This window comes from Rhamphochromis longiceps, linkage group LG2 (assembly GCF_057381845.1).
Source record: "Rhamphochromis longiceps isolate RC_006_pf linkage group LG2, R_longiceps_female_GT1.1, whole genome shotgun sequence".
Taxonomy (NCBI): domain Eukaryota; kingdom Metazoa; phylum Chordata; class Actinopteri; order Cichliformes; family Cichlidae; genus Rhamphochromis; species Rhamphochromis longiceps.
In genome coordinates this window covers 31049176-31062867 of record NC_140558.1, presented here as the reverse complement: position 1 = coordinate 31062867, position 13692 = coordinate 31049176, and the positions used below count along the sequence as shown (strand labels likewise).

The following is a 13692-nucleotide window of genomic DNA, read 5'->3' as shown; positions in this document are numbered from 1 at the left end:
GTAATGAAAAAGAGAAAAAACCTCAGGGACTCGCTGTGGCAGGTGGTGTCAGGTTTAGTTTGTAGGTTTCACCGTGCAAGAGGACACACACTTACACACATTTGATTTTTGTGTGTGTGGGTAGAGAGTGTTTTATGCTGTCAACATGTGTTTGAACATACATTGTCTGTGAGTGAGAGAAAAAGAGGAGGGGGGGGTTCCTGGATTCTAACACACTGGTTACAGCATTCGGGCACGTGACATTTCTTGATCTTGATCTGGGCTTCAAAAATTAAAACACTTTAACTTGCTGTCTCCTTCTGTTTTGGCTCTTGAGGATTTTCCTATGCCTTCCTCTCTCCCTCATTCAACATCAACCTGAAAAAAAAATCCACTTTCAGCTACACAAATTTTGCATCCTGCTTCATCCCAAAAGGCCACATAATTTTAACTCCTATTTGCAAGAAAATATTATTTTTAGTGTTCATTAATTAATATTATAATATTAGGACTTAGAGGTTATTTATAGTAAATATTATACTAGGACTAAAAGGATGGAAGCACTGGGGAAAACGGAGAGCTCCCTCACTGCAGAGTAAAAGAGAAAATAAATTGAATCAGGGACCGTCGCATGTGTAGTCAAAGAACAGTATCTTCCACTTAGATAATTGAATTTCCCAGAAACTCTCTTTATTCCCAGTAGACAATAAAAAAGAAACCTGTGATTAAGTTGAAGGTGAGTGTGGAGGAATGGAAAATAAGTTCTGTAATTAGCTGGCACATTAGATTTAATTTGAATGGCGTTATACAGTATTCCCACGTTTCCTAAAGCGGAGCTGTGGGTTAACTGAGACAAATGCCGGCAATCATTTCGTGGAAGCATCTGTCTTGTAAAACGAGTACAAATCCTGTAGCGTTTAACAGATTCTAAAAAGACATGAACATTTAAACTGCTAGAGACAGATAAAGAGCAATATTATAATATTAGGTTATACGAGTGCAAGAGTCATATTACCAGTATTGCAGTTGGCCTCTTATTTACTCCATTTAAAAAGTGTGGTTTAGCTGAGCAAAAAAAAAAAAATGGCTAAAAGGAAAAATGAAGAACCTTGTGTGTTGAATGGGAAATGAATGGTGCTAGATTACGTTGGGCATGTGTAATGGCAGCATCTGGATGTTTGAAAAGTCAGCATTGTTGCAAAGATGTAGACATTTGGAAAGATGCATCCATGATTCAGACAAAGAATTATAATCCAGCAAACGCCTTATACATACTCATACTCAGGGTTTTACCAGTTGTTGAGATGAAATACAGTGTCATTAATTACAATAATCATCTTAACCTTAGGCTAAAGCCCCACACACTGGCACAAATCCTTGTCTTATTAAAGAGTACATGCAATAAAGTTTTCCTTTAGCGTTTAAATACAAACACAAATCCAACAGCAAAGTTGGTGGAAACGAGCTTAAAGAGTGCTTCAGAGAAAGAAACTTTTGTGTGGTAAAAATTGAAGCCGTGTTTATATTTTCACTCTGCAAAAGATGTTGATTGTTCTATTAGTTTTTTCTCACTTTACAGGAAATTGCAAGTCCACAGGAGTACATTTGATCTATCACTTAAGGATATATATTAAGGACTTATGTAACACAAGTAATGGTATAACTATTTGCCAAGTAAATGTCATGATTACTCATTTAAGTACAGTAATGCACTAAATTACAGCAATACTGAAAAATGCAATGAGATTATGAGAATGCAACTATTACCCACTAATTTGCGCATGATTTGTTTTATGATCTCTTAAATAATAAGAATTAAAAAAAATAAGAATAAGAAGAATAAGTGATAGGTTTGTAGCTTGTACCTATCCGCTGGAACGTTGAAGACAATATAGTTACACTGCAAAGCAAGACACAAGCAGGCTGGTTTTACTCATGCATGAGGGAAAGCTGGCTGGAGCCGAGTGTCGTTCCACCACTTGACCTCCGTCAGACTCTCAGCCAGGCTCCCCATAGCACTCCTTTTATTGTGGTTACATGAATATGCATAGGGTCATTAACATATGACATCTTACATAGGTATACATGTGAACAAAGAATACTGTGTGTGTGTGTGTGTGTGTGTGTGGTGTCCAGATGTGACCCTGTGAAGACTCCCCAAAGCTGGTGCCAGGAGTCTAGCGGTCCATCTGAACAAAAGGCTCTTATACTTAAACAGATATACGTGTGCTTGCTATACCATAAATCAATAAGAAAAGATACGACCTCTCCTAGGAGGTGTGATCTACGCCGGAACACTCTGTAGAGGGAGTGAACGCACTCCCCCTTCATGCTACACAGAGCTGTTACAGACCTCCTAGGATGAGACATTCTTTCAATCTACAAATGGTTATACACTTCTAAGCATATGTGGGTAAATGTTTCTAAGCATAAATGACAATCAACAATACAAATCTAACAATAAGAATAAGAACTTTTAATTTAAAAAAAGCATTTAATAAAAAAAGACTTCAGATATGTGAGGGAGGTGCTAGTTTAGCTCATAAGGTTGAGCAGGCAGCCATGCATACGGTGAATGTAAAGGCACTACTACCTACTAAGACAACAAGCAGTAGTATAATCACCACCTGTATGTGTAACTTCATCTATATTAGGTTGAATTAAGATTATATTTTGGTTAAAGTTTGGCATTGACCAGCTAGAATATCAGGCCAATTACTGACTCAAAGCCATTTTCACACATGAACTGCAGCCCTGATCTTTTCTCGATCTGCTGGAGCTGCATGTCAGAACACAAACTCACTCACATCAGACATAAAAGTCTTTTTCTTGCCAATTCTAGTACAAAGTCTGTGTAATGAGCCCATAGATGTCATGTGTCTTGCCTCCTGTGTGCTCTGCTCAGGTGCCAAACCCAAAAGAAGTATTTATAGCAGAAGGCATCTGATATGTACGATCCCCTGCTGCGTAGTACATGTAAGAAGAGCCACCATGAAAAAATATCAGGACACGATTCTACAAAAAATTTCTGAAGTTCACATGTGAAAATGCCCGCGGATCCTTGGAAGGAGAAAGAATGCTAACAAACATTCTCAGAATTAAAATCTCATGCATTATTAATTCAGTCACACACTCACTCACCCCAACATCCTCAGACACGGGATTCTCAGCACGCTAACATACCCGCACAGGCTTAAGATGTTTCTTATGTGAAAATAGGTATTTTATGTTGAAAAATCGATAATGTCTTCATTGCTTCCCCTGCAGCAGCTGAGTAAACATTAAAATAGGTCTGTTTCTTTTGAGTTACAAATTTAAGGTTATTTTTATTGCTTAAGACAGAAAGAACAGGTAAGGAGAATCCTGTGCTGTCTGTTCCCGCCTGCACATTTCTAAACCCACTGTGGACTTTCTGTCTTTGATTAAGCTGCCAAGACGCTGAAAGCAAAGCTATTGGGTACTGCCTGCAGGGAGAGACGAGAGATAATGTGAAAGATAACGGGCTCTGAGGTGTTCAGACTTCTTAATGCTGCTTTTTTTTAGTGTCTCAGAAATGAGAGAATTTCTCTCTTCACCTTATTACAATATGATCAATGCTTTGAAATGCAGCCGCTTCCTCTGATTATAAACTAAACATTATGTGTATAGATATATAAAACACAGCAAACTAGACCAGCACAAAGACCTAAAGACTAATTTGGTTCAGACTTGCCAACTGAACCAGTTACAGGTGTAAGACATCCTCTGGCTGTATGGGCCAGTATGCACCAAAGAGCCGAAACTCAGTCCAAATCAAACTAAGAATGTGTGACAAGGATTTTGGATAGGTTACTTCCAAGAAGTGGCAGGCAGAACTCAAAGGAAAACATGAGCCACAGAAGCATGTGGTAAGAGGATATTAACTGTTTAATCTGAGGATAATCCAGTGATGGTATAAAAAGTAGTGATTGGAAGTCTAGCAGCAGCAGTATTAGTGGGAATCAGTAGAGAACTGATTCCCACTAGTTCAATTCCTTGGAATTCCTTGGAAGTCTGCTTGCCTATCGATTCAGCTTATCTGTGTTGCTTGCACTTTTTCTATAGTCAGCGGATTTCAGTTCATGTGCCAGAGTTGAAAGCATGGTTATGGACATTACTTTTATATTTATTACACAAAAAGGAGAATTGCAAATTGCATCCAGAACTGAAACAGCTGCTTTATGCTGCTAACACAACTTCAGCTCTTTGCAAGTATCTGCACAGACAGCATGCTAACACTAACTAGCCAAGAACTCAAGAGTGATGTTAACGCAGAGTGAATGCCGATCCCACCCCAGCAGTCTGGCTTTTTTTGGTCTCCGATTTCATCTGTTCATGTTTCTACGGTAGAATCACAATGGGGATTGCAGGGTATCCTCATCAGGATAGGGATTTGTGTTGGTGTTTGGGACTGCAACTCATAGGTTTAAATTGTTAAATTGTAATTATACGCCAATGCATTTAAGGTCATTTTACAGAAACACATAAGATGTAGTGTAACTAATTACTTTCTCCTGGAAGGGATTAAGTAAAATACTGCATTATTTTTACTAAAATGTGTTCTGTTTGCAACATGCACAAACATGTGACTGCACAGCATGTAATTAATTTTTACAAATGTAATATCTTTCATATGCTGCTAGTGATTATGGAGTCTCTCAAAGCGGAGTGAATGAGAACCCAATGAAAATCAATGAGAGAATCAATAAAGGATCTAATCAATAAGCAATATCAATAATGGAATCAGAGCTGTTAAATTCTTATCAATTCCTATCCCTAATAAAACCTAAATGAAAAAAAATATATATATATTTCTACTGTGGGTGGTATGAGAAAGAGAGGGCACTGCACTGTGAACTAATAAGCCGAAGCAATCATGCGAGAATCTCAGTGGGATCAGATGCATTACTGGTAATATTTCAATGTAGTAAACCTTTGCAATGATCAGGATGGATTAGATTGCATTCACTGTGAAAAGTTTTGAGTTTGATTACCTGTGTGAATATGTCACTGACCTTTTAAGACACTATTTATTTTAGGCCTGCAACTGTTTTTAATCAGCACTTAGTCTAACAGGTAAAAGAGAGCCTCACCAGACTCCCTGCAGTCAGTGAAAAAAACACACCTAGTGACTCGGTAGCTTGTAGAACCACCTTTAGCAGCAATGACTTGACGTAATCGTTTTCTGTATGATTTTTTCAGCGTCTCACATTGTTGTGGAGGAATTTTGGCGTACTCTTCTTTACTACATTGCTTCAGTTTGTTGAGGGTTTGTGGGCAGGTCAGTTTGAGGTCTGGACTTTGATACTGGGGCATTGCGATGCCTTGATTGTTTTCTTTTTCAGACATTCTGGTATAGATTTGCTGTTATGTTTGGGATCATTGTCCTACTGTATGATCCAATTTCTGTGAAAACGTATTTTTTCACATGACTGTATAGTCACTAATCATATACACGTCTAATATACAGTAATGAACGTGACAAAAGAGCACATGATGACTTATTCAGTGTTTATTTTGTTTAACCAGCATTGTAAACTTCCCTCTTAGCTATAATATGACAACCGAGCAATTAGCCTCATTTAAGAGGCGGTAGCCAATAAAGGCTTAACATTTGCTTAGTAATTGCTAAAACAGTTGACTCCTCATAAAAATAATTTAAATTAGCTATTCAAATTACTGAATATTCAATGCTGTTTGTTTTAAGATAACCTTCAGACAGCATTACATATCCGATAAATATTATGATAAAGTAGGTAATATAATAATTTTTGCACTGACAGTGATTTCAAATAAGTCTTTTGGTTTAAGAATTTTTATGTTCATAAACTAGTGTGACTTTGTTATAACATATGAATTTTAAAGACCGTGTCTCTACAGCTGGAGGGTTGGCAAAGCTTGCCGAGTCATTCTAGGGCTTTTCCTTTCTTCTCTTTTCATCTTTCTCTAATGTCATTAAGGTTCAGGCATACCTAAGGCGCTTACAAGTTCTCACTAAGGGGTCTAGAGTGTCTGAAAACACAGCATAAAAGCTGTTACAGGCTCCTTGGACAATAGGCACCAACATCATCTCTGTAAGATAAAGGAAAGTGGCGCTAAAGGGGAGATGGTCTAAATCCTTATTAGAGCAGGCCATTTGTGAGCTGGGAATGAGTAGCTTTGCCTTTCCTGAATAACGAATAAACTCCAAAAGGGACATCTTTTGGAGAGTTCTCGTAAAATTCTTCTTAGTAAGCAAAAAATGTTTGCCTCGCTTTGCAGAGGACAGGGAAAGGCAGCTGACTATGTTAACAGATGAGCCTTAGCTTAACTGTTATTTTGTCTTTTTTGCTATGCTTCATTCAAATAAATGAGCTTGCAGCTGGCACCTCTGCCGGCTGCCAAGGATGAGTATGTATAAGGTGTTTGCTGGATTATAATTCTTTGTCTGAATCATGGATGCATCTTTCCAAATGTCTACAGCTTTGCAACAATGCTGACTTTCCAAACATCTAGATGCTGCCATTAGACATGCCCAACATAATCTAGCACCATTCATTTCCCATTCAACACACAAGGTTCTTCATTTTTCTTATAGCCATTTTTTTTGGGGTCAGCTAAAATGCTTGGGTGGATGAACCACTCCAGAATTGCCAAAAAGCAACTATGACTTATTCAGACTGTTTAACGAGCATTAGTTCGAGTCATTTCATGCTATACCAGCGAGTAATTAGCAACTGCATGTCTAACCTAGACTAATAATAGACAAAAGGAAAGGCTGCTAAAGTGGAATGAAAAACATATGTTCAGAAAAACAATCACACTGGGTTCATAATTTGCATGCACTTAGACAAAAGCATATGTTGAGGTGCCGTTGAGGATAACTACTGAGGAGCATCAGTGAGGAGCGATTCATAAATGAATGAATAAACATTTTGACACTGTTGACTTATTCATGCTGAGCTTTCAGGCGCAGACATATATTTTCACATTTGGCTTTCAACGATTCTCAGCTGGTATGAGAAAACTCAAATGGCTCCATGAAAAATGAATCCCCTTCTCTTCCTTTCACTCCAAGAATAACACGAAGTGCAACAAACAGACTAACCTTGAGTTTATAAAGATGGCTGACCAAGGAGTGGTGCTCCTCTGAACTCTAATGTCATTTTACAGTCACGCAGACATCAGCAAAGAAACATTTGTAGGGGGTGGAGGCACAATTCTGTGCTTTACTTTTAGCATGTCGCCGTAACCAGCAGTTATCTACAGCAGTGATATCACTGATCATTGATTGAATCGCAATGCCAGTGTCAGGAAGAGACAACCTTGGTACAAGGTGGTCCCTCTTGTTTTCATTTAGTGGAGCATAGGGCTGCACGATAAATCGAAAATTTATTGTCATCGCGATATCAGCCTGCGCGATGGGCCCATCGCAAAAGACGGCGTAAACTGCGATAATTGGGTACCTTAAAATGTTTACACACGTGCTGTAAAGAATTTACCAATCAAAGAAATCCATTTACACATTTGACCAGTCGAATAGAGCCCTTCACGGCATTAACCAATCAAATGGATTAGAGGCCCGCCTCCTACGCAGGTCGGGCGCGAACAACGCTGCAGCAACGAGTCAGAGTTGTAATGGCTGAGAGCGAGACGCGTGACGAGAATGCTACTGAACTCGTGGCTAAAAAAAAAAATAGTACCTCACTTATTTGGAGGTACTTTGGATTTGATAAAGACGACGTTCTCCAAACACAGGTACTCTGCAAAACTTGCCGAACACTCGTGGCAACCACCAGAGGAAACACGACTAATCTCCACCATCATCTTCAATACAACCACAGAGAACTGTTTGAAGAGTTCCAGAAAGATAGGGCTAGCCAAACAAAGGTTGCTAATGTTAAGACAAAGAGCGCAGCAGTCCAACAGCCGTCTCTGTATCAGAGTTTTTCAAGTGGAATTCCTTATGAGAAAACGTCGAAGCGGTACAAAGAAATAACAGAGGCCATTACACATTTTTTGGCTAAAGACATGATGCCTATAAATACAGTTAGCAGAGAGGGCTTCACCAGTCTGATACATAAAGTGGACCAGAGATACCGCATCCCCTCACGAAACTACTTTTCACATGTCGCCATTCCACAAATGTATGAAACATGCCGCAAGACCGTCATGTTTGAACTGAGCCAAGCTGAAAACTACGCAAGCACTACAGACCTATGGTCAAGTCGTACAACGGAACCATATATGAGTTTCACAGTGCACTTCCTCACCGAAGACTTTGAACTGAAAACACGGTGTCTAGAGACTGTGTATTTTCCAGACTCCCACACTAGTGAAAATATAGCCCATGTATTACGTGAGGTGTTAGCCAGCTGGGATCTTAAAGAAGATCGACAAGTGTGCATCACCACAGACAACGGTGCCAATGTTGTGAGAGCCACGGAGCTAAACAACTGGGTCAGACTTCAGTGTTTTGGACACAGGCTGCACCTTGCAATCGGTAAGTTTTATTCAAGGCAGATCTTTTTAGCAATGAAAATGTGCTATACATTATTATCAAATTGATATTGATAAGGATAATGTTACCTTTTTAGACAACTTTAGTTATAAATTTCAATTAGTTTTTTTTTTTTAAAAAAAAGGTTTTAAACATGACAGTTTTTTTGTTTCCTCTTATTTCTCCAGAAAATTCTATCAAAGATGATGCCCGCATTGCCCGAGCCATTGGACTTTGCAAAAAGTTAGTTGGACATTTTTGCCGCAGCTGGAAAGCAAAGATGGCTCTGAAAAAAGCACAGCAGAAGCTCAACCTCCCAGAGCACACACTGATCACAGAATGCCCAACCAGGTGGGGTTCCAGGCAGAAGATGATTGAGAGAGTCCTGGAGCAGCAGCGGGCCATTTCTGATGTCATCTCAGCAGACAAGAAATCAAGACACTTGATTCCTACTTGGCAGGATCTTGAGGTACTGGAGTCTGTCAACCAGGCATTACACCCCCTGCAAGACTTTACAGATGCCCTGTCTGGTGAGAGCTACGTTAGTGTTTCATATGTAAAACCAGTCCTTCATCTGATGAAGACGTCGGTGCTTGCAGAGAAGGAAGAAGACAGTGATTTGACAAAATCAATTAAGAAGAAAATCCTCGAGTACCTGATTACTAAATATGAAAATCCAGCTACCCAGGAACTTATGGACATGGCGTGCTTCATGGATCCCAGATTTAAAGTCAGCTACACCAGCACTGATCGAGTCTCAGACATCAAGACCAGAGTGATGTCAGAAATGGAAGCAGTGGCACAGAAGGTATTCATGCATGCTTATATATAAAACCTTTCAATTCATATTTAGTCCAAAATGTTTACTTTTCTTATAATCTGCTTTCTGTTCCAGGAGAGAAGCTCCGCTGAACCAGAGGCCCAGACAGATGATCCACCCAGTCGTCCCCTGAAGAAGGCAAAAAAGTCCCTGGGCAGTTTCTTCAAGGCAGCTCCAATCCCTACCTCCTCTTTTATGCATCTCTCACAAGCTGTTGAAGCTGAGCTTAACAGCTACTTGCTATCCACGGCCATAGACAGTGAGGAAGACCCCTTGGCATGGTGGAAACTCCACAAAATGACATTCCCACAGCTAAGCAAGCTTGCAAGGAAGTATCTCTGCATACCTGCAAGTAGCTCACCTTCAGAGAGACTTTTTAGTACATCAGGAAACATAGTAACATGTCAGCGCACATGTTTAAAACCTTGGAGAGTAAACATGTTGGTTTTCCTTAACAAGAACTTGCCATAAAAAACATTCACTCAGGAAGGATGAATGCAAGATAGAGAAACCTTTTTTTTTTTTCAAAAAATTACAAAAACACACTACCTACATTGTTCTTAATTGTTGATAATATTAGTCTTGGCCAGTACGACCACAAAGGTAGACAATTGTTCTTTGGTGTGTTCCCACAGCAGACAAGTTCTTACCTATAGTTTAATCTAGTAAAGTTTCCACTCCAGTTTTGACTTGCATCATAACTACTTGGTGAGTGGTAAAATGATGAACAACTGCATAGAGATAATTTGCAGTATAATTTAAGTTATGTTTATTTAAAACTAATTATAGAGACCGGGAAGGATGTCTTTCAGAATTCAAGCCTCAGAAATTTTTTTTATGGGGGCAATGTTTCAATGTTTGACTGCACTTTGTTGTTACACTGCTAATACAGCAGCTTTCATTAAATAAAACTGTGCAGTAAAACGGAAATTATGTATTTGTTTTTTGTTTTTTTTTTGCTATTTATTTTATCGCAAGTCATATCGTTATCGCAGTATTGATCACAGTTATCGCACATCGCAGGTTTTCCTAATATCGTGCAGCCCTAGTGGAGCAGACTGAAGAAGAACACCATGATGATTTAAATATTGGTCGAAAGTGATTTACACTTCAACTTCCAAGCATGGAAACAGCATCGCTCTCCACACACAGCAACTCTCTTTTGTTCTTGGGATGTGCAGCTCTAAAAAATAAACAAACTAAACTCACACTCACACACTAAAGGCAACTGAACACTTGAAGGTGATCACCAAGTTAGGCTAGTACCAGGGTCTAAGACAGACTATAGAGCCTTTTGGAAATTGCTATGAGAAACAAAAAAAAAAGCACCAGCTGCCAATCAGAAACTAACAAACTCCTGAAAACTTTTTTTTTTTTTAATCCTGCAATCATCAAGTAGAAGATGTCGAACCTGTTTTAAACTCTCAGTCAGAATACTCTTTCTTGAGAAAAGCCCAAGGGATTACTTCAAAGGCACATTAACATTTGCAGTGTCACTATAAGATGGAAACAAATTTAATGTCTTAGCACTGATTCGAATTTGGATTTGACCTGGCTACATAAAACTCTCCAAATGCAGTATTAAGCATCTCCGGCTAAAACATTTATAGAGGGACAGACCTGAAGGAAGAGATTAGAGGTTAAAGTTTTATGTCACAGATAATATCAATTGCTTTCAAATTCAGTGGTGAAGTGATAATGGACTTGTGTAATGGACCTGAAATTACATTGTCCACAACTGCTGTTCAACCCTGTTGGTTTCTAGGCTATCCTCTTGCAAAATTGATTTTGAACAATAAAACATATATTTAGGTCATTTTGAAGAAGAATATCATAAATAAGGAAGATAACAGAAAAACATAATTATAGCATTACCTGATTATTACTTTCACTGTATCCAGAAAACTGTCCAAGAAGCACTCCAGTCCATGTAACTTCTAAAGTCCATGCAGGTCAGATTTCCAAAGGGAACCATAATGCTTAAAAAAAAAAAAAATGAAAGTAGTAGTCTGCGTTATTTTGATGTTAACCTTGATGGCTTGGTTTTCTTGCTTAATGCAAACTAAACTAGCCTGCAGACAGAAGATAGATTCACTAGTTAAATGCCAAGTGTTTCTCTTTTAGCTGTGTGGCCTGTGACTGATGCAGATCCAGAGTTGGGAATAATGAGAAACTCTTCTGTGTATAAAGCAGTGGTGTCTTTTACGGACCAACAAGTGGATAAAATGAGACAATATCTACAGGGGATGAAAAATATTAATAAAAACTTTGTTAGGTAAACAACTATGCTGCAGGTCTCTCAGCTTTCCCTGCTCCAGAATTTGATAACTGGACACCAAGATGAGAACAAGAAATGCTATAGATTACACTTCAAACACAGCCAATCGAAATGTAGCCACAGAATAGCAATAATTTAGTGGATGGATATTAACTGGCAGTGGGAGATCTTATATGGGACAGGATGCTGTTTGAGATTTAAGCAGAGATTGATTTTGCATTGGTAGGTTTCAATTGATGTCTGTTATAAATTTTATAGATTTCAAAGGACAAGCACTGTTTACCTTTCTTGTCCTGACAGAATACCACGATGTCAACTTTACTGGTTACTTAAAACAATATTTAGTGATTCTCACTATATAAAATGAGAGCATCACTCTTATTTTGACAGTTCAGCCATTCCTAACCAACAAGCCTCAGCCTTACCCATCATGCTCACAAGAAGAGTTTGCAGTCTTGCAACCAGAAGGCCTCCAACTCTACCAACATGGACTTCAGCACTACAAGTCCACTGTGACTATTTTAGCAGGCGGAGTGCTGCTTCACAGGCCATGATGCCAAATTCACTGAGACTCCAGAGCAGCTGATTATTGTGCTACTGTCACAAAATATATAAGTATTATTTAAGAACTTGATTAAGGAAGCCTGCAAGTCCTTTGTATGCCCTCCACTTGTGATTAACACAATGAATTAAATTTGTTTCCTAATTGCAGGAAACAGGGATATCGATATTATGATTATTTAACTCACTGGCATCAAAGTATAACAAAAAATGTCTAACAGTATGCATCTTAAAAACAAGTCCAAAAAAATAAAAAAAATAAATAAAACAAAATCTTTCTGTTGAGTTAAGGCTTTCCTCTTTCCATGTTCTGGCACTAAAGGGAAAGTTGTGAGGTTAAATCATGTTAGAACGAGGCTCAAGAGACTTTCGGTCTTCTTGTACAGCACGGGAAAATGAAGTACAGCAATACAGGCTGACACATGTAAAATTCACCCCAGACTGTAAAGGTCATTCCAAAACGTGATGTATTTATCCTCATTTGTACAGATCTAGAAACCCCTATAGAATTTAAGACTTTCTTCAATTCGGGGGAAGGAATGCTAACCTGCAAAATATTTTTTTCTCTAAACTTCAACTTGAATTAAGAGAAGTTGAGTGTGAGCGATGATTGTGTTGGTATCGCTCTACTGGCAGACAATGAATGTACGCTCAGAATCCAATCCAGGTGAAAGAATTCAGGGTGCACGGTGCATATCCCACAGATGTTGGAAATAAACAACAACCATTTACCAGCTCGGATTACCTTGACATCAAGGCTGGATCAGTTTGATACAGATGTTAACCTTGGGCTTGAAAGCAAAACTTATTAGGTAAGCAACAAACATCATCATTAGCATCATTGTTCTAAACACCATGAGTGTTTAGAACAATATAATCTATTTTATAGTAATTAAAATGCTGTGGTTTGTTTTTTAAGGATCACAAAAGTGAGTAAAAGCAACAATCTTGTTTTTTGGCGATATTCTGTATTGCGTTTGCAACACATGTAATGTCAATATTTCGCATAAGTTTAGCCCTAAAGGTCTGAAATATGACAGCTTTGGATATGAGGATGCAGAATTGTTGCTGAGATTTCCTTGATAATGACAAAGATATGGCCTATAAAACTCAAGGCTCCAAAAAACATTTTGAGTGTGATGTTTGAGCTCATTTAGCTGAGGCTTTGCTTTAACCACAAGCTAAACAAGCAGTTTTTCAGAAACAAGAAAAAGTTACATTTGAAATGAATTATTTTATATGATTTAAGGCTCTACAGTTATTATAGAGCTTTTTTTCAGCTGGGTGAAAATTTAATCAAAACCAGGTGGAAGGCAATTTATTTTTTCCATCTGACAAATAAACATGTATTTTTTTGCTCAAGTTACAGTTTTTGCTTTTTTTTTCAGTGCAACACCTACGAGAACTGGCTAAAAACAAAGAGCTTTCACCAGGTATAATCCAGCCTTCATAACTTATTAAGATAATTAATTAATTATTAATAACACTAATTATTATTCATTTTTTCATGTTAAATACAGGTAAAATCACTCTGCCAGAGGGACTAGTTAGAATTTA

The 13692-nt window shown here is 38.3% G+C and overlaps 1 protein-coding gene across 1 annotated transcript; it reads left to right on the top strand.

Moving 5' to 3' along the window:
- The first annotated feature begins 7352 nt into the window (after window positions 1-7352).
- On the top strand, window positions 7353-9839 carry LOC146677471 (E3 SUMO-protein ligase ZBED1-like). The gene is made up of 3 exons (XM_085422729.1): window positions 7353-8479; window positions 8665-9284; window positions 9372-9839. The coding sequence occupies exons 1-3, from the start codon at window positions 7615-7617 to the stop codon at window positions 9765-9767; spliced, it is 1881 nt and encodes a 626-aa protein (XP_085278855.1). The 5' UTR covers window positions 7353-7614; the 3' UTR covers window positions 9768-9839.
- The last annotated feature ends 3853 nt before the right edge of the window (window positions 9840-13692 follow it).

Excerpts from the sequence above, each read along its gene's own strand:
- LOC146677471 (XM_085422729.1), top strand. The coding sequence starts at position 7,615 with ATGGCTGAGAGCGAGACGCGTGACGAGAATGCTACTGAACTCGTGGCT. Across the intron at positions 8,480-8,664 it reads CAGGCTGCACCTTGCAATCG|AAAATTCTATCAAAGATGAT; the intron begins GTAAGTTTTATT and ends TTATTTCTCCAG. Across the intron at positions 9,285-9,371 it reads TGGAAGCAGTGGCACAGAAG|GAGAGAAGCTCCGCTGAACC; the intron begins GTATTCATGCAT and ends TTTCTGTTCCAG.